The sequence below is a fragment of the Montipora foliosa genome, chromosome 6 (assembly GCF_036669935.1).
Source record: "Montipora foliosa isolate CH-2021 chromosome 6, ASM3666993v2, whole genome shotgun sequence".
Classification (NCBI taxonomy): Eukaryota; Metazoa; Cnidaria; class Anthozoa; order Scleractinia; family Acroporidae; genus Montipora; species Montipora foliosa.
In genome coordinates, this window is record NC_090874.1 from 47,507,663 (window position 1) to 47,534,187 (window position 26,525).

Consider the following 26,525-nt stretch of genomic DNA (forward strand, 5'->3'; position numbering starts at 1 on the left):
AAGGTCGACGAAATAGGTTACTTTCTGACTTACCGCACGAGGATCTACCCTTCAGGTATCATGACATTTGCTTTGCATTTTCTTTTATTTCATTTCGTATTCTGACCTTGTAATTTCACGTTTTTCAGCCTTGAGTAAGCTGTGCAACGCCCCAAATATGATCGGAATGTTGCCTCAAATCGTATCCTTATGTATCTTTGCTTTCAGAATTAAAATATTAAATGGAAATCCTTGTGCTGGTCTAATCGTTTCTACCACAATGTTAGAAATTTTAACGTATTATTGTTTAGCTGTCATATTTCTTTGTAATTTTAACTGAAAAGGAAATCAGCATTCATTACTCACTTCACCAAAGCACTCACCTCCCACCAATGTGGCCTGGGTTCGATTCCCAGACTCAGCGTCATAATTATGTGGATTGAGCTTGTTGGTTCTCTTTTCCGCACCGAAAGGCCTTTTCTGGCCAGGTACTCCGGTTTCCCCTCTTCTCAAAAACCAACATTTTACTTGATTTGCGTTAATTGTTAATTTCAGTTTACAGTGTCCCCAAATAGTGCTCCATCGCTAGAATGACTAGACACTTAAATGAATTTCTTTTTCTTTCCTTTCCTAATATATTTAATTTTCATCTGAGCCAATCATGAAGCTGTTTAGTGAGGTACGACCCAACCCACATTAACCCATTCATCGCTAAACCGGCCTAGACCGGCCACACTGATCATGTGCCATCAACCCCAAATCTTTTGGCAGTGTGGCCTTAAGTTCAGATTTCAGCATTGACTGTAGTAGGGAGCTTAAGAAAGGAAGAGGATGACAAGCAAAGAACATTGTCTAAAAGTGTTATTTCCTTTTATGATAGAGATTTCATGATTACTCCAGGTTGTTTGGTAGGGAAAATCAGGTGCTTGCATCCACCACAAGACCTTAACCCATTGACTCCTGGGGGTTCCCCATTGACGAGTAAAATTGTCTGGCATTAAACAGAGTAAAATACTAAGTATGGCCAGTTTAGGGGTGTATGGGTTAAAAATTGGTCATTTTACATCATTATGAGGGTTAGAATGATCAAAAAATATACCAAGTGAGTGATTAACCCATTGACTCCTGGGGGTTCCCCATTGACGAGTAAAATGGTCTGGCGTTAGACAGAGTAAAATACTAAGTATAGCCGGTTTAGGTGTGAATGGGTTAATGAGACAGGTTTTTAAGTGGGTGATTAAATTTGGTCATTTCACATCGTTGTCAGGGTTAGAATGGTGAAAAAATATACCAAAATGCATGTGTGGGGCAAGCAAAGGTCTTGTTTGTGGCGTTCTCAAGGCAGTTGTCGTCATCTTTGTTTAAACGCCCCAGTAATGGGGGAATGGTTGAGGCCTTGAGTTTTAAATGGTCATGGTTGTTTGACATGTTCATTGTTTTCTTTGCAGAGAGAATGGAGACATTAAGTTCTTAACAAAAGGAGACAACAACTCCGAGGATGATCGTGGTCTTTATGCCCCTGGGCAGTTGTGGCTGGAAAGAAAGGATGTTGTTGGGAGAGCAAGAGGGTAAGAAAAAAAATCAATATTTTCATATATTTTTTTCAGAAATTATGAGATCAAAATACTTGATTTTAATTCCTATGAATAAATGAAATGGTAAATTTATTTATCAGTGATTTACTAGAAAGAAAAAAACAGAGTTTCTATAATAGGAGTCCAGATATGTGCAGGATTGCAAGTTATGAGATGCACACCAGTTTGGATATGGGTCCCTTGTGGTGGCCTCTTTTCTTCTTCTCAACGTAAAGTTCTCTTGTCTCTAGACATGCACCCTGGCTTTGAATGTCACTACCGTATTTACCCGTGCTGAAGTCAAAGATTTGATCTTTGGTTTACCTACAGCTAAGCTGCATGTGCAAGATACTTCTTTTGACAAACTGTTTAACCCATTGTACTTAGGAGTGAGACTTACAGATTTTACTGTCTAATGCTCTGACAATTTTACTCGTCAATGGGGGCATTTAAGGAGTCAGTGGGTTAGGAACCTATACAACCACTCAACAGCTACAGTATGTCCCCTTGAAGTCAGTTCAGGGAAGTTTTTTTGCTATCTATGCCCAAGTCACTGAAAGATTTAACAGAGTGCCATTGTCAATGTTCTGGCTGAATGCGATTCTGTTATACATAATTACACATTCAGTTAAGTTGTACAGTGTAGAGATTAGTAGTTGCTTTTTGTAAGACTGATGTCTTGTAGATGAAGCTTTAGTTATCAATGCTTTCATTATGTTTTGTATCCGTGCAGTTTTGTTCCTTATGTTGGCTTGGTTACAATGATTTGGAATGATTATCCTAAATTTAAGGTGAGTAAATAAATAAATAAATAAATAATTTTACAATATTTCATCAGGAAGACGTATCCATTTTCCAACAATTTGGTGCACAGGCTTGATCCTTGTCAGTGTTTTTCCAGGTTACAGGATTTGCCTCTTATTGGGAAAACTAAAATGCCTTTTTAGTGTAGAGATAAAGAATGGCATCTGTAGTATCCATCATATACACATGATTTAGTGTCCTTTTTTCTGCCATAACCTTAGTGTCCTTAGCCTATTCACAGCTGGCCAAGTTTTAATGAGTGCTATCTGAGATGTTTGTGGTCTTGAAATCTTTGCATCAAAAAGTAAAATTGTCGGTTTGAGTTGTTCAAAGCATGATTGGGACTAACCCAAAGTGGAGGCTGGGTGGCTGGAACATCCAGGAGCTTCCACAACTGGTAGCCAGCTCCTAGATGAAGAAAACTGGACATGTCTATGATGCCATGCTGTGTGAAAAGTATGTTTATATTGTAAGCAAGACGTAGGCAAGGTGGACAAATGTACAATATGGCTGCGCGATACTATGCCAGATGGGGACCCCTCCCATGGCTGTTGAATCCTAGCAACCCAACCATCACCCCCCAATCAGAAGGGGAAGGAAGCAGGCATGTGTCACACTGATCAAAACCCATTTATTGTCATGGGACAAGTTTACAGTCAAAACAACTCAAGCATTCCTTTGATGAGCGGATTAATGAGTTCATTATTGCAAATTTGATTTCAGTAATCATTTCAATAATCTGTTCGTCAGATGAATAATGCAAAATTCAAATCAAGCCTCCGTTCAAAACTCGAATTTTGATTGGAATATTGCTGGCTTCTAGTGCTAGGTCGGCATGAGAATTTCAGAAGTTTACTGATTTGCATAATCTGTCGTAATCTGTCAAACAATGGCCTTTTCACTCTAGCAACATTACGTTTCTGTAACCTTGCCAGTATCCTCAAACTTGAGACACTATGTTTTCGAATTCCAAAGATTGGACAGAGAAATGAATTTAAAAAGAACGGCAAATCACGCTTGTTATGAACTCTGCAGATTATGCAGATTATCGTACACATGTCAAATTCTCACGCCAGCCTGGCACCAAAAGCAAGCAATAATCCAATCAAAGTTCGAGTTTTGAACTGAGGATTGATTTGAATTTTGCATTATCCATCCCACGACCAGATTATTGAAATGATTCGTGAAATAAAATTTGCAATAATGAACTTATTAATCGGCTCGTCAGGGGAACACTTGAGCAGTTTTGACTGTAAGCTGCCTAAGTGGCAACCTTTCCTTAGACAATTGACCTAGAACAAAACCTATTTTCTGTGAGGTGTATCAGTCATTTTGCTCTTTTTATCTTTTTTCAGTATTTCGTTCTTGCTGTCCTGGGAGCACTTGTTCTTTTACATCGAGAATGATTGAATAGTTTAGGAGCTTGGAATTCTAAAAGGCTAGAGGACAACCCCCACAAATTATCACCTTCTTGTACTTGGAGCTTGAGTCAAAGTATTCTCATAGAGAAAATAGTTTATAAAGTTTTATCTTTACGATGTTAACAGTGATGAACTACACTCTTGTTTGATTACAGTTTTCTCTTTTTGATGCAGTTGGTAAGATGTAGACTGAAAAACTGTCTCACCATATTTATTATTATTATTATTCTTATTATTAGTATCATTATTATTATTATTGTTATTGTTATTATTACTATTATGATTACTTCTTTTTAAGGTAAGAACTGAGCAGTATGTCGAACTTCATTTTTTTCTTTGAAAACTTTTGCATCATAGAGAATCTACTTTGAGAAAGGCATTGGGGATTTGTGTGTTTTTGAAATCTTGTCAGCAGTAATTTATTTGATTGATTGATTGATTTCAAGGAAAAGAAGTTTACTGGCTTTTGGAAAAAAATTCCATACTCTGCATCTTGCAAAGAGTCAAGTTCAAAGCTTACCACCCCCGCAGCATAGTGCAAAATACTGCATGATAAAAGGAGTGAATTCACAGCAATTATCAGCTCTAAAAATTTCATTGGATCTGTGGGGTGGTCGTATAAAATGCAAGTTTCCATCCCATATTGTTGACGAGGAACACTGATAGTGCATTTTGAATTACACATGTCTAAAAGGCCTACTGTAAACTGAAATCAACAAATAAGTGCAAATCAAATCAAATGTGGGTTTTTGAGGAGAGGGGAAAACCAGCGTACCAGGAGAAAAGCCTCTCGGTGCAGAGTAGAGAACCAACAAACTCAACCCAACTATGACAACAAGTCTGGGAATCGAACGTGGGCCACGTTGGTGGGAGGTGAGGCGATTGCTCCCACAACTACGCCACTTGTGCACTCTTTCTTTCTCTGAGTGACTTAGCAAGCAGAAAAGGCAGCACCAAGGATAACAATTTATTGGATATTTTATTGAAAGTGCTACTTCAATCAAAAAATCACTTCTGAGTTTCTTCTTGTTTCACTTGGGTATATACTTATCACGTGATTGGTGAAATTTTAAGCCTTCCTATCATGAAGATTGTTAACAGTCTTTTTATTCAACTGTCTCACATCATAGCTTTTAAATCTTGAAATAGCTTTATCAAGGAAAATGAATTATTACCTACTTCAAACACTAATCACTTAAGAAATATACATTGTGTGTGTGCATGACTGATAAAGCCAACCTCATTTCCAGGGTCTCTCTTCTCTGTCTCCTTTGTTGCAACCACAAAGGAGGCAGAGAAGAGAGACCCTGGGAATGAGGTTGTGATGAAGTATGAAGCCCTGGGCCCAGTGATTCAAGGCCAGACTTAAGAGATTAAGTTAATCCTGGAAACTTAAATTTCAGTTTTATTTTCTGATCAGAAAATATATTTCCACAAAGATTTTTAGCCTCCAAAATTGACTGGACCTTTGCTTTCCTTCAGCATAAAATTACAAGATTAAGGCTTTTTTGAAGGGCAAAATTCAAGCTTGGGTTTGTATTTAATCGTAGATTAGTGTTCGTCAGTTTTGAACGACAGGGCCCTAGAGGTTTCACACCATTAAACTCATCTCTTGTATAGCTAATATGCTGCCTTCTTAATCAAGCGATTCTCAATCATTCTCTCCTCAATCCAACTCTCGTGCACTTATAGACCACTCTTATTTGCAAGTAATGGTAGACTACAATACAAAACCTGTAACCTAAGTAAAACCCTTTGGATCACAGTTGAAGCTCAAAATTCTTACCAGCCAGGTGTTAAAGCAAACAAACTTTCAAATTTAGAGGGAAAAAGGAAAGACTTAGAAAGAGTATGGATGAAACAGTCACTGGTGTAAGTGTTTGTTGAAAGAGGCACTTGTGTGCATGACATTTCATCAAAATTAAATTTCAACCCTTGGATGTGCTTTCTCTGAAATTTATGTGAAACAAAATAATGTCCTCCTTTCCTCCCCATTTTCTGAGAGTTTTATCAGAACTCTCTAGGTTTGACCACCATTTTGTTCCATGAGTACTTCACATTTTGGGGAGTGTTATAACCCTCTGTAGTAAATATGAGAAATGTCAAACAAATAATAAACTATCAGGCATGATAATAAACAAAACAAATATTATGAACTTCTTGACTAGTCTACCTTACTTTGTTTGAATTTCTTCATTTAAAGACGATTTCCTTAGAACAATATTCTCATTTCAAGTGGCATCCCTGATTTTCCCGCAACGCCTCACTACAGTTACCAAAACTCTTTTATAGCCTGTAATCGTTTGACCTTGCACGCAAACTGGAGGCTGTAAACTGCAGTTTGCAGGTTAGAGTTGCAGGCCATTGTTTCACCATAGCTGAAACAACCCAGACCTTTGCTAATGCTAACATTAGGCCTAAACATAATGCGTTAGCATTTTTGTAAAGGTGTGGGTTGTTTCAGTTACGGGAAAACAATGACCTGCAACCCTAACCTGCGACCTGCAACTTGCACTTTACATCCTCCGCACGCAAACAGAGTTTCTCCTGGAAGGAGTAAATTTGACCATGGCTTGTATTTAACCTTTCACAGAACATAATTAAATATTAATGCAAAAAAGGCATGGTGAAACTTGTTGTAGACTGCACGGTCCTTCGATTCGAGGTCAGAGTCAAGTTACCACCAATCGCTGTGTCCAGTGGGCATTACTAAACCACGAAACAGCGAAACAAAACAGCAAAGCACCATGTATGATCCCGCCATACATTGAATACTAACCGACGAATGTTGGATTTGAGATGAAATATCGTTTTAGGCCTAATTAGGCTCCTATTTCATTGAGATTTCGATTGACAGTAATCCGGAATAGGAATACATGGAATATAAGTTAGAAATCCTTCGCTTTTACGGAGATTCACATTAAAATTGTCAAACATCTGCTAAAATGCTATTTTAAATATATTTTTATCATCCTTGCTGCTGTGAAACGCGCCAAACATATAGTTTTAATCATCACTCCACGTACTCTTATTCCGGAATAGGGTCAACCGAACGCGCCCTAAGATTAGGATTCAGATTAAGACTGAGGACCTAATTAGACCTAAAACGATGTATGGTGGGTTCATACATGGAGTTTTGGTGCCTCGTTTCGCTGTTTTGCAATGTCCGGGTCCGGAGTTGCGCCCTTCTCCGCACGGAAGTAGGAACAATTAATTCTCCTCATCGACCAAGTACAATAGCCTGGTTATAGAGCGGTTTTCAATTTGAGTGTCGAAAGTAATTAGTGAATTACTTTGGTTTTGCATTACTTCACTCAATGATTGGCTCAAAGTTCTCGCGCCATTTTTTCAACCAATCAGAAGTAAAACCAAAACCAATCGTGATTCGCGCGTGCACATTTCCCCGCGCTTTTTGTCGGCTACGTGTAATTTCTTCGAGTTTTGATTGGTTTACTCGATTGTCTCCGTCCTTTTTGATTGGTCAAAGTAATTACTTTGGTTTTGGTTTTACGACACTCATTTGAAAACCCCTCTAACCGGGGTTTTAATACATCTGCGACATCGGCTACCAAATACGTGGCTTTAAACAAAACGTTTCTTTTTTTGTTCACGGAATTAGGAATATAAGATGGGCGTTCTTGGTGACTTTCGTTTTCTTGTATTTCGTAGTATTAGCGTTGCGAGAGTTTCACTCCTTATTTCTCCCGTTTTCACGCCATAGCATTTGATTATAACCGAGATTGTATGAAAGTCAGATACTTAATTTCTCATTCCTTATACCCGTCCACTTTTCGGGGTTTTGTCAAGTTCTGGCACCGCAGTCACTTTGAGATAAGAAGAGTGAGCATGGGACACTTTGTTATTCTGCATTCATTTTGTCATTTGAACGGCTTGATTGACATTTTCGTAAAACTACCCAAAATCCAATGTGAATTTAATATGAAAAACTTCCAAATTGAGAAAAACTTCTACAGAATATATTGTTTTTTTCTCTAAGCCACGCGTGCAACGAACTATTATTCATTCATCCACTACCGTGGTGCGGACCCGGGCGGCAGTCCATTTCACTCACTCTACTTATTCTTGATCTTATTCATCCACTGTGGGACTGCGGACCGCGCTGAGGGTCTAATCAAGTACTGCAACTTGGCAGTGAACGGGTATCATCTTGATAGTATCTTGCGTAGATGGCGGTTCGGTTGTTGCGGAGCGCGAGAGATTTTGATAGACATTGGTAGGGCTGGCAACATCAGTAAGGTGGCTTACTACACTTTTCTGGAGAAAAAGATCAAGATCTTGAAATCTGTGAAATTAAAGCTACAGGATGTCTCTTCTGAAGTGTTAGTCAGTGTAGTTGAGGTAAAATGTAATTTTACCTAACAATTAAATGCAGGAGAAAATGCTAAATATAGTGACCGAGCTCCTAGAGGGGGACTGGAAACTAGACATTTCAAAGACTTTTTTCTCAAAACCTACAGCCTTACGTCCAGGTTAAAATTTTTGATAATTAGCAAACAATATGAAGACGAAAAAGTCAACATTTAAAAAAAATGATCAATCAGACGGTGTTTCCGGTATTATCAAAGTAGACGAAAATCAACGTTTTTTCTATTTGCGAAAAACCTGCGAGACAAATATAACTATTTATTTCCATACATGATTATTTTTTCTCGCTAAGGAAATCCTGAAATTTGAAGGTGGCGTCGTATGGTTAGTTGTTTAGAAAAAGGCCTTTGAAATGTCTAGTGTCCAGTCCCCCCTCCAGGAACTCGGTCACTATATTTAGCATTTTCCTTTGATTTGCATTTATTTGTTGGGAAAATTTATTTACAAACGACTTAATTTGTTTAGTAACGATTTTGCTTTGTAGCCTTAAATAAGGTAAAACTAAGAAAATTATCTTTTTGGGAACTGTGATGGTTGTGGTCAATGGTTTGTTTTGTTGAGCCCAACCATATGTCAGCAGCGAAAAGCTGTCTTTATTAGTTTTTTGTCACCTTTATTGTTACTTAATAGTTAATAGTAAATAAGTTAGTGATCCTGTACTGATTTAAACTCCAATTTTGTTTTAACCGTCACTTCTGAAGATCTCCGAAGATCATTGTATGCAGAAGCATACGAAACGTCAAGTAAAAGATAATTTCAAATGATGCGTTTATATCTGATGTTTGTCACCTCTGTTTGTGTGTTATCTCTGATAAAACGGAGATGGCCAAAGAAAAAGAGTCCAAAACTGTAGTAAGGTTTTTCAGAATTTCACTTAGGAAATCGTTTCTTGCCCGCATTTAAAATAATGAGCAGTGGCCATTAAATAAGCTCTTGTTTGATCGGATCATGTACATAGAAATCGTTAACGGCTTGTTTCTCCATTCTTCGGGAATGGAAAGTAGAATTGAAGAATAGGAAAAAAAATGTGAAACTGCAGTGGAAAAGCAAAATGGGAATAAACAGAGAATGAAGTAGAGAATCCCATTTGTTCTTCTCTCCATATATGGCATCTCTCGCCATATTAGGGGCAAGGTGTTCTACTTGTGCATGTTCCGGGTAGCGTGGTACCCTCGAGTGCAGTATCTGTCCGATTGTCTGTTTTCGATTTGGTCAAAGTGTCGATGAACGCTCAGGAATTGCAAGAAAAACAGACTTCAATTAAGCCGAAATCGTCAATATTCGAATTCGAACGGTAGGAAGAAGTCTGAGGTCGGGGTTGCAGACGTGGCAAATTTAGACAATCTATCCACAAATCAAGGCCGGACAGATTATGGAAACCACAACAAATGATCCAAGCGGAGAGCAAAACCAGTCAAGGTATGACTGAGGAGTTTTATTTTAAGCCACTTACTACTTCTTACCAACAACAGTCGTTGGAATGATTTCTCATTCTAAGGTATGTCAAAGTAATCGTTACGAAAATTTATCTGAAGTCGCGTTAATATCCCAGCGCAGAGACACTGAGAAATCTTATTACTATTTTATAAAGGTGACCATTATTATAACCAGAAATGATATATCTTGCTTTCCTTTTAAAAAAGACCCGTATTCTATTTAAAAATTGCTTTATAACTCTACAAACGTGTAGTGTATTAAAAGACGTCAAGTAACGGAATGTTGAATAAAAATAGTTCTTTTCCAGTCGGGCTGTCTACATTAATTTTTTTTAGCACTATCGGAATTTGTTGCGTGGACCAAAAATTCTTTAAGTCTTCAGTTTTTAAATATTCGAGGTGTTTTGTACCAATGGCTCTCTGGTTTGATTCTGGGATCAGGCGTCAAGTTGGGTGATTTGGTTGTTTCTTCACTTTTGGTAACCTAGTGGCCCGTACTCTTTCTATCCCTCGTCAAACACCAATGATCTGCTTCGATTTACTTGGAAGAGCACAAAGGAGTTTATAAGCTCGAGGCTCAAATAAAGAGGATATTGTTGTTGCTATTAATATTATTATTATTATTATTATTATTATTATTACTACTTCTATTATTTATTTATTATTCACTTTAGAAGAATGACTCTACGTGTAAGTAGACTAATATTTAAAGACAAATAATTTGATTAATAAGCAAATATTACTTTGAAAAAGTATCACCCCATTTTGTATTTTTGTGTACAAGACTGGTGAAATAAGGAATATTGGCACGTTCCTTCATTGAAGAATTCGAAGTACTGTTGCATCCACCAAGTATCGTTACATTCATTTACAATTTGTAACAGTTACATGTAATAATACTTTGACCATGTACACAATATCTAAATCTTAGTTAAGTTGCTCACTGAATTGCTATGATTTTGTGACAGCCACTCAAAAATACAGTATTTTTAGGGTTCTCTTAAAAGTTTAAAACTATTGGTTATCTTTTTTTCTGTACAGGATAACAGTCCCAGAGAGATCCTCAGGTAAAGGAAGCAGTACTTTGTACCACTGCCTCAGCTAACTGTGTTATTTGTTTATGTGATCACATGGGCCCAAGGGCAATTTAGGATTAATTTCACGGGCATTTTTAAAGTTTTCACAAAATTGCCTGATTCGCAATGAGGACAATATGGAAAACTTTGAAAATCCAAGTGAAATTAATCCTTAATTGCACATGGGCATATTGTAATTACATTTCTGTCACACAAAGGGCAAAATTATTGACAGAACCCCATTCAATGCCACAACAAATGAACACTTTAATCGTGAAATTACAGCAAACACACTTTCATTCAGCTAAAGTTCAATTCAATAAGTTGTTGCTCTCGACAGCAATAGTGCTTAATAATGTATTTTATATGTGGACTAAAAGCAGTTAATCAGAGTCAGAATCTGGAAGAAAATTATCTTGTAATCTTGCTTGCTCCGGATAAGCAACTGTTAACCAATCAGGATCAAGTAATCATGCCTTCTTGATTACCAAAAAAGCCCTTGTGATGAAGAAAAAATGTCCTCTGTCTCAGCTAATCAGCATTCTGTAATTTTGGTCTGTATTTGGTGAAAAAGAATCAGAAAATGTACTTCTTACTACAGTACACATCCATTCCTGAGTTTACATCCGGGAGGTAAATTCGGGGTAAATTCAATTTGTAAAAACAAAGAACTGTAACTTGCTGTACGCCCTTTAACTTGGCTCTGACCAGTTTTAACAACAATTTAAGAGACACTCTCTTCAGAAAGATTAGCATTACATACTGTATCACATAACAGCAATGCTTTGGTAACACATGAAACACTGATTATTGCTCAACACCGTGTGGTCATTATTGTGACGTACTAAGTTACCTTGGCAATGGGAAAGCTCAGCAAAAACACTCTATATTTTGGCTTTAGTTGCTCATATCCAAAACACAAGCTCGGTGACTCCTGTTCTTTTTAGTGCTGAAAATTGATCAGAAGGCAAAGATAAAACTTTCTTCAAAGTTTTGAAAAGGTCTGTACTGCAGAATCAGAGCCACCTTAAAAAAATTACAGAGTTATGGTGGATCTGAATCCGCTGTACAAAAAGGTTTATCTTAGCCTTCTGATCACTTTCTATCAATAAAAAATGGGGTCATCAGGTTTGTTTTTGAGATGTGTGCAATGAAAGACAAAATAAAGAGTGTTATTACAGGGCTTTCCTGTTGCCACAGTGACTTATTATTTCACAATAATGACTGCATCTTGTTCAGCAATAAGTTTAGTTTCTTATGGTGCCGTAACATTGCTAATGCATGATGGAGCGTTGTAGAGCCAAACCTTCTAATAAGAACGTTAGTTGAAAGCTTTGGAACTGGCTTGAGCCGTAAGCTTAATTAGGAAGGTATTTATTTTATCTTTTGTGTATCAAATAAGACATTAATGTCAAACCATTTAGCCAAGCAAGGCATGCTGTATAATGTGGCCATCCATTATTATAGTGCCGTTACTTAAAAGACTCAAGGTATGATAAAGATTGGCCAAGTTATCAATGTTAACTTTTCTTTCATAGCTGAGAACAGTCCATCTGCAAGTCCAAACAAACCAGAGCCAAAAAAGGTCAGTATTTTTATTTTGTTTTGTTGAACAAAGTCCATGGTATAACAAAAATGTTCAAAGTACTAGCAACTGTATTTTTTTAACCCTTTGAGCCCCGAGTAGCCTCCGGTTAGTGTTCCTCCCCCACAAGCATCTGCTGAAACGAGCCACTCATTCCTTTCCCTTGGTTAAGTAACTGTCATCTGGGAATCACATGCAGGTTACTTTGGAACCAATCGGCACTGTCAATGCGTCAACTTCTTCTTTGGATGAATCATGAAAGAGACAAAACATTAATTTTGTTTCCTTGGTAGGGTATGCATTTGCACTCACGCGAGTCAAAATGGGAGTGCTTAGCAAGGGTATGGTGTCGTTTCAGCGAAAATTAAAAGCGTGGGGGAAATATATAAATACAAATATATTAAGGAAGTGTTGCGAGTGTATTTGAACTGCAAGAGAACCATTACCTTTGAGCGCAATGAACGCAACTAGGACAGTAGCAAAAAAAGATTGAAAAAAATCCATTATGTTTAAGCTTAAAATTTTAAGTCTGCTTTTGGCAATGATCGTCTCTAAAAACTGATTTTATGTGTTTTTGTTGCGAACCGATTGTTCATACTCAGTGTTTCTTTGATTTGAAAAATAAAGCAAACCGTAAATCAGTTCAACTGAAGGACTACAAGAAATGGGGTTATTGAAACCAAATGACTCCACTAAAATAGTGTGGAAAGAAATGTAAATATGATATCAATCCCAAGGGAATGCCACAAGTAGATTTGAATCGCAGGGGAACAAAATGTTTCAACCATACGAATTCTGCCTTACTCAATCTGTGAAGAGCCGCAAACATCTAAGCCAAAGCATGAAATTTATATGCTCCAGTTTCTTTTTGATAAGAATTTAAGGTCTCTGTAAGAAAATGAGGTGTCCGCGGAAAAATGAAATTGTTGCGCCGCTATTTCTTCTATAGGGTCAACACTATACACATGTACATCATATTAAAGCTAACAGATTGAATTATTTGAATACAGTTTTAGTTTTTAGGTATTAAATATTGCCTTTTAGTTTTGGGGCCTCAGATCAACTGCGTCTGCTACAGAAGCTCCTGCCCCTTCACATTTCTGCAAAAATAACCACACTTTGTTGCATCTTAGTCACAGATGAATGCACTCCAATACTGTGTAAGGAATTTTTGATATCTTAAGAATTGAAGGAAATATCAGGCACGAAAGTCAAAACTTTCATTTCATACTTAATTTGGGCAGAAAAAGTGCTATAAAATCAGTCTCCGAAGACAAACAAAAAATTCCTCACACAGTATTTGGGGTAGTACAATCATCTATTAGAACTAGAAAGTTGGAAGTGATGTCTTTAAACCTGTCGGGACAGGAGGTCCGAGAAGTAGTAATTTTGGCGTCAAAATAAATCCCAAGAAAATCTAGCTTGAAGGTTTCACTTGCACTTCACGGTCTGCTGAATAACTCAGCCCCCTACTTGAAAGCCAATAGACCACTTTCGATCTATTAAAATTCAGTCCCAAACAAAAGGTTTCATCTCGAGGCTCTGGGGAATAAACTCATACAAATCCTTATATTTATTCCCCAGAGCCTCGAGATGATGCCTTTTGTTTAGGACTGAATTTTAATATATCGAAAGTGGTCTATTAATAATGCTGAGCCAATAATAGCAGATCACGCATGAAGGCTGTCAACTGACACCCAATCCTTCCATGTGTGATTGACATGGTACGTCAATCATTTATTGCGTGTAGATTATGGCAGGAAACAAAGGAAAGTGATTTTAGTGGTTTAAAATTAATTTTTCAGAACGTTTTTTTCAGGAGACCTTAATTAAGTCAGCAATTTGAAACACCCAACACACAAAGCCCATCTTCTTGCAGTGACCATAAGAAAATTTCCTCAGGGTCTAAAGTGCACTTTCTGTTGTGATTGGTCTACATAAATTCAGGCTCTGTTCAGCAGATGCTCGTGGAGGAGGAATGTGTGACGAAACCCTTAGAGTGTCTGCGTGGGAGGCTAAGGCCCAAGGGGCCCCCCATTGAGGAGTAAAATCTTCTGGTGTTAGACAGATTAAAATCTATAAGTGGCCACTGGGAGTTAAAGGGTTAATTAACTTCCAACATACATATGCAACAAATCTCTGGAATTAGTTCAAGTCTGCTACCATTTTTCTGGTTTTTCCCCGCTCACTTTTTGTTGGTGAAGGAAGAATTAAGAAACACACAATTCTGACATGAAGAATAGAATTAGCTTAACAGTGTATTCCTGAATCTACTTGTTCATCAGAAACCTGCATTTTGACATTTGAATTATAGGGAAATTGTGTTTTGCGGAAGCAACAATAATTTTTTGTCACAGAAATGTTTATATATATTCACTTGAAAAGATAAAGGCCAGTTTACATGGTACGATTTGTCGGCCCGATTTATTGGCTTAACGGCGTCAAAGCGCAAATCTTGCCTGTATTTTGACAGCCAATGAAGGACCATTTCATGGAAATGAAAATCGGTCCAATTAAAAAAATCTTTTGCAGTACAACGGTTGTTTTGAAGTCAGGCCAACACTCCCAAGGGAAACCAATCAAAGGGTATGCGAGTGGGTAATGCACATGAATACATGATACTAAAAGGGCAACAGGAAGATCTTTTGAGGAAAAAGTAAGTACACATTTTACACAATTTACTTGGTGCAATTTATTGGCCCGACAGAACGGGCTGACAAATCGTACTGTGTAAATTGGTCTTAACCCATTGACTCCTGGGGGTCCCCATTGATGAGTAAAATCGTCTGGCATTAGACAGAGTAAGTCTGGTTTGGGTGTCAAAGGGTTAAATAGGAAAACTCCATAAAACAGGTGTCGTTTTTAAATCAAGGCTTAAAAGTTCATTCAGTTACTGTTTAATTAACATAGTTTTGAAACCCAAAGGAAAGTAAAAATTGTTTTTTGGTCATAGTAGCACTTTAAGGCCAATTAGGTCATGGGCTTCCCTGCTAGCAGATGTCTCCTTTCTTTTTGCGTTCACTGGGCTGACGAGTATGGGAAAAGAAACCTCTGCCTTGGGTTCAAACTCACTGTGTTGAGCACCCACATCGGTTACTTAGCGACCAAATCCTCATGTGATACTTCATGTTGTGGGCTCACTTAACAACAGCAGAATTACTGTAAAGCAGTGCGCGAGATGCAGCGGGCTCAAGCCACAGTCATGGGGCGTGCCGTTTGAAGTGTTGTCCAAGGTTGTTGATGGCGGTTGGATCAAAGTGAGTTTCAACCCATGGCAGAGGTCTCTTTTCCCGTACTTGTCAGCCCAGCGAACGCAAAAAGAAAAGAGACCTCTGTTAGCAGGGAAGTCATGGGCATGTCCTTGGCACTTTCTGGGCACTTAAAGTAGAAATTTGAATCTGTGGTAAAGGAGCTGCTGTTGTTATACAACAAACTCTACTGTACTAACTCGCAGCAATACCCAAATTGAAGTCCCACAATCCAAAATCTTAATGCCCTGTAAATGGTGATGTTGATAGAAAAGTAGAAAGAAAGATCAAAAGTTGATTCATGCTTTAAATTTATTTTTTAGACTATGTTGACCAAAGGAAAGAAGAGAAAAAAGCCTGATAAAGACTTAAATGCACCAAAAGCTCCTCTGACAGGATACGTCAGGTTCCTGAATGAGCATCGGGAGAAAGTGCGAGCTGAAAATCAAGACCTTCCATTTCATGAAGTTACCAAAATCCTTGGTAATATGTGGAGTCAGCTACCTTCTCAGCAAAAACAGGTAGGCATTTTTGTCATCAAGGGCAAGGAATAAATGAGACAGTGGGCTCAAATTATTTATACTAATATTATTATTTACCTTGGTCTAGGCTGCTTTTTTATGAAAGGTGACATCCTAAGTTTGGGTTGTGGTCTATACTGTATGTGGGTGCAAGAGCAGCAAGGTCATTCATACAATAAATCAACAAGCCGCCAAAGTTCCTCACAAGATATGTTGTAAAACATCATGAAGATTGCAGTACACAATTCCATATCTTTGAGGAATTTGGCTTGTGTTGACAAATTAATAAGTTTATCATGTTTCCAGGCATGTTCTTGTTGGAAAAATCCCTTTACCGTTTCTCCCTGAGGACCTTGGGAATGAACGCTTTTTTCACTCACTTGGCACAGGCCACTGTTTTGAATAAAATATGCCACACAGCTGATTAATTCAACTGGCAGATGTCCCACAAGTTCATTTTCACTGCAAACAGTCTCAGACTGGTAAACACAAACAAAAGTGGGTCAAAAGGTTGGGGTGTGGTCTATTCATGGGTGAACAAGAACCTTCGTTTTAATGCCCTTGCTGCAAGTTGACATACTGTGCGCGTTTTTGTGGGTAAGAAAAAAAATCGACCACAGGCTGGATTGTTCTTGGTAATCAAGTCTCTGATTCAAATCCTTGGTTTTGTTCTAACATAATAACCAATGGGTCTGAAAATGGACTTGCATAAGGTTTACATGTAGTTTAAGGTTAGAATTGTTACATTACTATTACTTAAGGTTTACTTCTAGAGTAGAGTTGGAGGAACACTGGTTTCATTCCTTATTATTGTACTTTACAATTATTTGTGGAGACACTTTGTGATGTTTATTGAAATCAGAGTAACAGTGCCCAATTGTATTCATTTATATTTGTGTTGAAAGTTATTGTTTGTTTATTTTGTTTTTGACTGCATGTTCGCTAAATATGTGTTTTCAATGCAGAGTTATCTAGAAGAAGCAGAGAAAGACAAGGAACGTTATATGAAGGAGCTAGAACAGTATCAGCAAACTGATGCATACAAAAATTTTGTTGCCAGACAAAAGGCATTGAAAAAAGGTGAAAATATTTTTTTGACCCAGATTGTGTCTCTTTGGGACCACAAGGAATAAACTACATTTTATTATTCCAGATATTTTTATCTCTGTGGAAGCAGATTATGGATACATGTTATACTCTCATTATATACAGATAATGTAAATAAAAACAAACATAGTTTGGGTTTTGGCTACTAATAGTAAGAGAGGAAACTAGTTTTCTTTTAGCAGATGAAACTAAGGAGTGTCTTGTTTTCTTCCCTGTTTCAGCTGATGAAGATGGTGTCAATGGGACTGAGGTAAGTGTTCAACTTTCATCAATGTACCAGGAAAGCAGCACTTAAATTTCAAGGAAGTCTAGTATTTGATTGACATCCATTGTCATTGTTATTTAATTAAAATTGTCCTGCTTGTAATTGAAAGTAAAGTAGTTCATGTCCTGGTTCCTCAAGCAACTCTTGAACTCCTTTATGCCAAATGTTCTGCATTCTTCATAACTGTAGATAACTGTACATAGGGAATTTTGAGGCAGCCATCAAAAATCACCACCTTCTTTTTTTCTCAGCTGTGTACTCCACTGCACTGTTGATTTATTAGCAAATGCTACGTAATTTTTGTTACATGTATTTTTACTTACCACATTTGTCCTTTTCCAATGCTTCAAAAGTTTCTGACAACCCTGACTATCATTAATTTAGAATAAAGCATCGATCGATCTAGTTATAAGTTGCTTCCATTATTTTATCTTAACACACTTTTGGTTTGTGTTGTCTTCTTTCTTTTTACTTGATCAGGGAAGTGACGACTTGTTCTGCAGTGCATGTAACTTGTATTTCAATTCGCCTCATAACAAGCGTGAACACATGTCTGGAAAAAAGCACTTTGCAGTCATCGCATCTCAAATGGACAGGGCTGAAAAACAGGCGGAGAAGGCAACAAATGGAAAAGATTCATCAGTTGCTAAAAAAGTCGAGGAAGTGTCAGCAGACCCTCAGCCAACACAGATTCCACTAGACGGTGATATACCAATATTCACAGAGGAGTTTCTCAATTACAACAAAGGTAATATTGAGTAAGCTAGTAAAAAGCCTCTCGGGATGCAGAAGGGCAAACGATTAGCATAACGAGCTTGTAGCTTGATAGATTATTCAAACACACTTCTTTGAAAATACATGTAGTTTCTGGGAGAGTGGTTTCTTCATAATGCTGCCAGTCAACAGGCAGTTTTCCATCAACGATGAACAGGTGGGCTCATTTGAAAAATAGGGGTTTGCCAAAAGATTCATTTGGTAATTACTACGAAAACCACCGATCTGTGGAATGGGCCAAAATTATCGAGTCACTGCCCTGTCCACTTTGGTTAAACATTTTGATGAAATTCCTTTCCCGCGGGCTTAAGGTGTACAAAACAACCGCAACAATGGAAAAACATGTTTCAAAATTTATCTCTGATTTCTTTGGCAATCGCGAAAAAACTTCCCACAAACAAACCTGCAGTGAAGTCTCCCCCTTTCTCGATAATGTCTTATCTTCCATATGCACTCAGTTCTGCCATTATCTCTTAAGAATTTGAGCTATTTACAAGCGAAAGTGGGTGGGGCAGACACACGTAAATTCCCACCCATTCCACAGATCGGTGGTTTTCGTAGTACCTCCTTTAACATGTAAGAATAATCAGCATCTAATTTCACCTCAACAAAAATCACCGATAAAGGTCATTGATAGTAAAGGACTTAATTGCTGAAGATTAAGGTTTTGATTTGTAAAGAAATTCTCCTCAGTGACATGTATGTATGTAGACCCATTGAGAGAAGGTGCATTTTGATAGATGTTAACAACCTTAATTTTTTCAGTTGCCTATCAATGACCTGCAAACAAACTGAAAGGAAAGTTCCTATGAGGTTTGCAATTAATTGGAAAGAAAGTTGGAAAGAATGTGTAGCAGATGTCTTTTTCTTGGGAATAAATATGTTCTTTAAAACTGATTCTTTGGGCCATACTGTAAGGTTTGCCTAGGATTTTTTCACATAGTTTTACAGCATTATTGTAACAGTATGGTCTGAATGCTTAGTATATTGAGTGAAAAATTGCTGTGGGCAAAAAGGGATACAAGTTATAGTACAGAACGTGAAATCACATTCAGTAATAATCAAATTGATCAGCAAAGCACACTATGAAGTTACGACAGGTCAGTCTGCTAATGTAACAGTAAATGCACACAGTCTGAAATAGTAGCATGTTATATGTATGTCAGTAATTTAGAATTAAGCCATTCCTGTTTGATTTCAGCTCGTGAGAATGAACTGCGAAAACTGAGGAAGGTAAACACGGAGTTTGAAGAACAGAATGCCATCCTTAGCAAGCACATAGAGAACATGAAAAAAGGCATTGACAAACTGGAAGGAGAAAGAAGAGAACAGCAAAATGAGATTAGTGCTTTACAAAGACATCTTGCCAAACTTCGTCAAGTAATATCCCGAAGCTTCAGGGACATTCAAATCCCAGGTGAAAAGGATCCTATCTCACTGGAGTCCGTTGATTCATTTGTTGGGAAACTGCAGCTATACATTCAAGAGAACAGCAAAGAGAACTTGGAGTTGACTGCTAAAATAAAAGACATAATTGCATCTTTGGACTACCCAAAGTAAGTGTTAACTTTCAAGAATGGTTAACAAGAACATAATAAATTAATATGTTATGATGTCTCGGCAAACTGCATTGTGGATTTGACACAATGTGTACTGTATTTTGTGGTTCATACCAGTATTTGTTTTGGTTTAAAATTTTCAAACCAGTTCAATTTTGATTTGTCTTTGTCTAATATTTATTATCCCAAACTGAAACAAAGGAAAAATCAAAATTGAACTAGTTTGAAACTCTTAAACCAAATTCTTAAAATTGAACCATAACATAAACCAGTACTTTTTCTTATAAGCTTTATAGTTAAGTTGCTTACTCTTTTAAGGCCGGTTTACATAGTATGATTTGTCGGCCCGATATATCGGCCTGATGGCGTTGGAGTGCAAATCTTGCATGTCTTTTGACAGCTGATAATGAACGATCTCCGACACTCCAATAGAAACCATGTCAATCCAAGGGTATGCAAGTGGGTAATACGCATAAATACTCAAAAAATTAAAGCGTCCAAAATGGAGGATACTAAAGGGATAACGGGAAGGTCTTTTGAGGAAAAATTATATGTTTTACACAATTTATACGGTATGATTTCTCAGCCTGACAAATCGTACCGTGTAAACTGGCCTTTACTCATAGTTTTGTATTTAAAGTGTGTAGTACTAGTGGCAAATTAAAAAAAAAAAACTTATTTGAGCTAAGTAAGTTAAAGCTTTGCTCGTGTATTGCCCTCTGAAATATTTTTTCAAATGTATTTTGTTACAGCTAACTTGCGTTGTTTTGTTCCATTGCCCATTTCAGTTGCCTTAAAGATGGTAATAGCTGATAGCACTGCTTTGTGTACAGAAAAGCCAAACTAGTGAGTGAAATTCAACTTTGTCAGGACTAGTTGCTGAGCTTAGAAACCCTGAAGCTTCAAATTTATACTCCAGCAATATTGATGTGGATAAGGTTGCATGTGTGCTAGTGGCTTCAAGAAATTAAGGTTGCCCCACACTAGTGATGTACACATCTAAAATCTTCTAGTTCCTGTTGGATAGCTTACACTGTAAGTCCAAGCCAAAAGAAAACACTCACCAGAAATAATGGTGAAAGAAGTGATTGGCAAAGGGTAGATTCAGTAGGTGGTACCTACTTTCATCATACCAGTACACTGTAAATGGTGTGAATCATGGTACTCTGACCTTTGCAGCAGACACTTCTTTTTGGGATATGAGGGTTCAAAATTTGAAATAGGTTGCTCTCATCAAGTGCTGAGAACCTGCAGAAACGTTTGTCACGCCCTCTTCTCATAAACATAAAAATGATCCTCCTGGTACATTGCAGTCTTCTGTGAATGACACTGACAAACTTTTTTGAAAACTTCAAGATTGCACTGAGATAGGAAACTTGTTGAAAATGTTCACTTCTGCCTCAAAACACAACTTTTTTGCGCAAACTGCTATTTGGCAGCGTTTTAAACAGTTTTGGAGCAAAACGTTCCTGGTGATGTATATATTTCTGGCTTAAGATGTGATTGGTCAAGTTGTGACATCGTGTGTGTTTTTCAAAGGCTATGAAACATTTTGATCACATCTCTGGTGACAAGCAAAGCTACACTGCAAGCAAGCTACACTGCTACAGTATAAGTTGTTACTGTAGCAGCTGTCACTGTGGAAGTCCAAGCCGTACTTTCTATTGTTTAGTCTTCTGTTCATGGCGTTTTGGGCCAAGCCAATCACATTGCAATGACAAGGGCCCCTTCATGACCCATTCAAAAGAAAGACTTGAAAAAAAGAAACGAAAAATTTGCCTTTAGGAAGTTTTTGTTGTTTTGCAAATGTTTCTGAAGACCCACTAAGTAGATGTTACCATCAGAAATAGCATTGATTTGGAAATTTGAGAAACTGACCACTAAGGCCAAGTTGTTTGAAGCATAGTTAAAGTTACGTACTTGTTGCTTAAATCTATTCTTGGTTTGCAAATCCTATGATCACAAACCCATGGGTTTCAGTGAAAAGTTGGCATCTGGTTTGAGTAGAGTAACCACCTGATGTCATCGTCAAAGTGAATTTTAACGGGGCTGTGTCACGAAATTTAGCCAAATTTAACGACTGGAAACTGGCGACCAAATCAAGTGAAACATAAAAAATTATTTAACTTACATTAGAACATTAAAAAACAATTTTTATTTTTCTGTCAACTAAACGCTAAGCGACCAAAGTCATAAGCCTTGATTTTAAGAAGACACCAGTTTATTTTCATTGAAAATAATGCAATGTGTGTGTATGCCGCAGAATTAATATGCAGCATGGGAGTTTGGGCTTTCAGACTTTTAATCTTCTGCATTCACACGCTGAAATGTTAAGCTAGTGAGCCTTTGACGTCACTGTTACCTGGATCCAACCCTCTGAGGTTTAATCGGCCAGTTTTGAACGTGAGTAATGGCAGACCATGAAATCCAAAACTTACACTCAAAGTAAACAGCCTTTGGATGAAAATCAAAGCTCAAAATTTTTCCAGTCAGGTGTTAAGCAAACACACTTTCAAAATCTGAAGAAAAAAAGGAAGAAAGTCATTTTTTTTTATTACAGGGGCACTTCAATAAAACAGCAAATACAAAAGGAGGCAGGGATTGGCAAAATTGAAGAAGATTAAAATGGATTGCAATCGGGGTTTTTGAAAACTGTTCAGCCTAACAGCTTTTCGAAGTTTATCTGTGTGGCTCGTAACTATAAGTTTTAGAGGCCAAAGGAAAGTGGATGACAATATTTTTCACATTCATTCCAATGTGTTTCTTTTGTTATTGTCCTCTCTGCCTCGCTATCAAGCTGAATATTGATATTTCAAAAATCGCCTATTACCATATGTATGCTCAACAGATAAATTGTCATCACAAAGCATTGGTTAGTGCTGTTTAAAAGTAATTTCTGAATTAACGTTAAGTTGTATAGCTAGCCTGGGTAGCAGGCAGTATTGTCGGCACGAGAGGCAAATGAACGGGCGGCAAAGCCACGTGGGGAATGGGGAGGGGCATTGTTCCGTCATTTCACAGCGCCCCTTTCCATTCTCGGTGTCAACAATACCGCCAGCTATGCAGGCTATTGTAGCGCGACAAGGGGCAAGTAAGTGGTAAAACGACACCAAATGAACTGCACTGCCATGACACAGCCCCTTTAATCCTAGGTTTGAAAGAATTTGTCTTAAATTAAATCAATTTTAGTGGGAAAAAAAGTAGCCAACTGACGCTTTCGTGACTTACTGAAACCACTTTAAACTGTTCAATAAAATGAACACAGGCAAAATCAAGGCTATATAATATCCTGTGCACAAATCATTCAGCATAGTGTATCACTTCAATTTTTTTACTTTAGTACGGAGATGCCATATATTGTACACCATCCTTGTGCTCTGAAACTACATGTAGTGGGAGCATCTGCAGTCTATTTTTGCTACAGGTATCTCAAACTCTTGCTTTGTCTTGTAAACATTCACATGCATACTTCTATCATATTTTTGGCTATCAAGAGTCTACTTCGGCTACCAGTAATTCTCCAATACCTGCTTGTCATTGCTGCAATTTTTGGCCATCAAGACTTCAAAACCACAAGTTGAGTTGCTGTTTTCATGTACATACATGTCACTTACTGAAGAAAAAAAAAGGAAATTCACAATGCTCTTTTTTTTTTTAAGACAAAGCTTGTTGTGAAGCTGAGAATTCGAGACGTCTTTTTACCCTGTTCTTGTTACTTTTTAATTTTATCGGTAGTTTTTATGCAAACCAAGATAAATACATCAAGATCTCGAACTTGGTCATTAACAAGCAGTTACCTTGCTTCCAACAATTCAAGAACAAAAACCTGACAGTTTGAAATCACACAGGCTATCATGTCAAGTAACATTGCGGTAACCCAATGTTTATGGTTTGTTTAATGTTGTAAAGAAGGCAGACCTTAGTTTTCCCTGATATTAAGCACTTTGATTCCAGGCTAGCCGTGTGACCTCAGCTCAATTTTGGTTTATCCACTGCTGCAGGGCAGGATAGCCAAATGAATGGACTGGGGTCACCTTAGCTATCCCTGACTAAAGCTTGGCATAGACTACTTTCATAAAAGGTGGCAACCACCTTTACATTCTTTTGTTTTTCTGTTAATTAGACCTACTGCCCTCATTTTGAAACAATATTATTTTTCAACTTGCTCGTCGTAGCGAGGCTAGAAAGGCTTATTAGCAGCAAAACAGAAGACTATTTTATTTGGCCGCCATTAGGAAAGATGTTTATGCCTCTTGGCCTTTGAATCGATGTCTGGCCCCGACAGGTCAGGCTATTGTTGCAGGGGTTGACCATTAACAACTTGCAATTTACTGAATGGTAACATGAAGGGTCTCCATGTGCAATTTCAAAATTAAAATAAAAAGTAGTCTCAAGAAGGTGAAAGACTGAAAGATTGATAAGTTGAGTGCTGGTTTTTTGTACAAGTAATCACATGATTTCGAGTGCAATTTGCAATAAGTATGCGTGAGTAGATGAATGAACTTTTGAGTGCAATTTGTATTCTTTAAAAAAATTACAAGTGCTCATTTATTCCTAATTGCACGAGAAAAATCATGTGATTATTTATTATAATGTACAGGAAAAAATTCTAGATAGCTTATTGTAATTAAGCAGAAGCTGCACACACTTACCATGCCTAAAATTGCGTCATCCAGGGATCACATTTGATTGGCTATCTGTGACTTTCTTTGATCTTTGGCCAATCCAAATGCTTGATTTGTTATGTCTTTTGCACCAAGTTACCTCTTTCTGCACTCTTACCGGAAAACTGCATTTCTCTTCGCCAAGCAGAATAGACTTTGTTCATGTATGTTATTATAAAGGTAATAATATAGAGTTACCCAGAACACAAAAGTGTAATTTTTTTTCTATGGTGAAATATTGTCAATCATTTGTTTGTAAATACTTTGTTATTGAAAAAGGCAGCCTTTCTTAAAATTAGCTTTATCTATTTATGGCTTAAAACAGGCCTGGTTTGTATTGAGGTGGAGATTTTTAAATATAAATTCATTAAAAAAACACAGTTTTCCAGACTTGCCTGTGTTTGACCCAAGGAAAAGAGGGTGGTTACATTTGCATAACATTGGTCTTGTAAGTGTTGAGTGGTGATGTTGGACGCATGGCGAAACGTCCCAAAAATAGAGAGCCCTTGACTTCAAGTTGATCCCATCACCCATCACCCATAACCAGAGGGCTCGGATCTCAGGCCTCCGCGTGATCGAAGAACTTTGGGGTTGAGAGTGCACTGGAAATGGTTTTTCCTTTCTCAGCCAACACGATCTCTTCCTCAAATGAAGGGTTATCCTTCATTGTCAGTTTGCTCTAAATGAAGTATAATCCTCCATTTAGATTACTCTGTCCCAGGACTTGTGGTAGCAAATAAAAAGAAAAAAGGTAAAAGCAGCCCCCGGACAGGATTTGAACCCGTTGCACCCACTTTAAAGAAACCGTTTTTATCCACTTAACCACTAACGATCAACTGACTAGAAATGTGCCGACTATTTACCAAAACTAATTAGTATATATATAAAATCATTGCTGAATAATGATTAAGTCTGAAGCCCTGAAGTTTGGTAACCGACATTTTTCACTGTGTTGGCTTGCACCTTAGCAGGTGTTAATACACATTTACAGCGGCACTTTAGAAAAAAAAATATATTGACATTAATGAAAAATGACATCCCCGCAGTGATGTGGTAGTGTAGTGGTTAAATCAAGGGGTTATTAATCACACGTTCCCAAGGTTCGAGTCCTGGGTGTCCAGACATTATGGTTCGGCTTTTAAAAGAAATATGCTCGTTTCCCATGATCCCTATCAAGCTTTCAGTGTCCATAATGAACGATAATACTTCACTTGGAAGAAATTGACGATAATCCTTCAATTGACGGAGAGACTTGGTTGTCTCAGCACCCGCATTTGCAATACACTCTACCTCCAAACCCAATGCGCGTGCATTCGAACTTGTACTCCAATCTAAAAGTCGTGCATGGTAATTAGCACGGGAAAAAAATCAAGCATCCCCTACTTCCTCTTGGGATTTTATAATATAAATGAAAATATAAATTTAGGAGGTTGTGATGGTAAAAAAATATTCTTTCAAGTAGAGATTTTGAGAAAAACTCAAACTCGAAAGGAATTGGCCAAGTCCCAACATTCCTCTCTCACCTCCCCACTCCACCAAAAAAATTATAAATGAACCCTGTCAGTGGCCCATGAATTGGAGATTACAATTGACATATTTATTAAGTTATCTTTTTCTCAGACCGTCCAAATTAAGAACAGTTTGTCTGGGGGTGCAGAGATGGCGCAGTGTTGAGAGCACTCGCCTCCCACCAATGTGGCCCGGGTTCGATTCCCAGACTCGGCGTCATACGTGGTTTGAGTCTGTTGGTTCTCTACTCTGCACCGAGGGGTTTTATCCGGGTACTGCGGTTTCCTCTCTCCTCAAAAACCAACATTTGACTTGAGTTGTGTTAATTGTTAATTTCAATTTACAGTGTCCCCAATTAGTTCTTCAGCGCTAGAACGACTAGACACTTAAATAAAGTTCCTTTTCCTTTTCTCCAGTATGGTCATCTTGGTCAATCAATGTGCGATGCTTCCGATTACTTAACAAGTTCATCACTCAAACTTGAGTTTGCTCCTAGTCACAGGCTCTTGGCAGTCCCTAATGCGAGGAGCGGTGAGACATCTGGAAGCGAAATTACTCGTACCCAGTCATAAAAGTTCCAACGCTGCCCACAAATGATATTAGGGACCATGCTTCGA

At 37.7% G+C, this 26,525-nt stretch overlaps 2 protein-coding genes and 1 long non-coding RNA gene across 4 annotated transcripts in view; 2 read left to right on the forward strand and 1 right to left on the reverse strand.

The window, feature by feature from the left end:
- LOC138007514 (signal peptidase complex catalytic subunit SEC11A-like) overlaps positions 1-5,939 on the forward strand; it is a 6,986-nt gene extending 1,047 nt beyond the window's left edge. Inside the window, exons 4-6 of the mRNA XM_068854481.1 lie at positions 1,432-1,547; positions 2,287-2,344; positions 3,713-5,939. Of these exons, the coding sequence (XP_068710582.1) occupies positions 1,432-1,547; positions 2,287-2,344; positions 3,713-3,763 (225 nt within the window). The 3' untranslated portion in view covers positions 3,764-5,939. The remainder of the gene's footprint in view (positions 1-1,431; positions 1,548-2,286; positions 2,345-3,712) is intronic.
- Positions 1-26,525, reverse strand: part of LOC138007518 (uncharacterized) — a 318,730-nt gene that overhangs the window by 284,494 nt on the left and 7,711 nt on the right. The window lies entirely within an intron of this gene.
- LOC138007515 (high mobility group protein 20A-like) lies at positions 9,322-24,789 on the forward strand. Of its 2 annotated transcripts, none has more exons than XM_068854482.1 (10): positions 9,322-9,583; positions 10,642-10,667; positions 12,215-12,261; positions 15,833-16,030; positions 16,996-17,110; positions 17,359-17,387; positions 17,883-18,150; positions 19,378-19,732; positions 20,524-20,581; positions 22,296-24,789. In XM_068854482.1, the coding sequence occupies exons 1-9, from the start codon at positions 9,537-9,539 to the stop codon at positions 20,546-20,548; spliced, it is 1,110 nt and encodes a 369-aa protein (XP_068710583.1). In that variant the 5' UTR covers positions 9,322-9,536; the 3' UTR covers positions 20,549-20,581; positions 22,296-24,789. The 2 variants fall into 2 exon arrangements, with proteins under 2 accessions (XP_068710583.1, XP_068710584.1); XM_068854483.1 differs by having other exon boundaries at positions 23,076-24,789.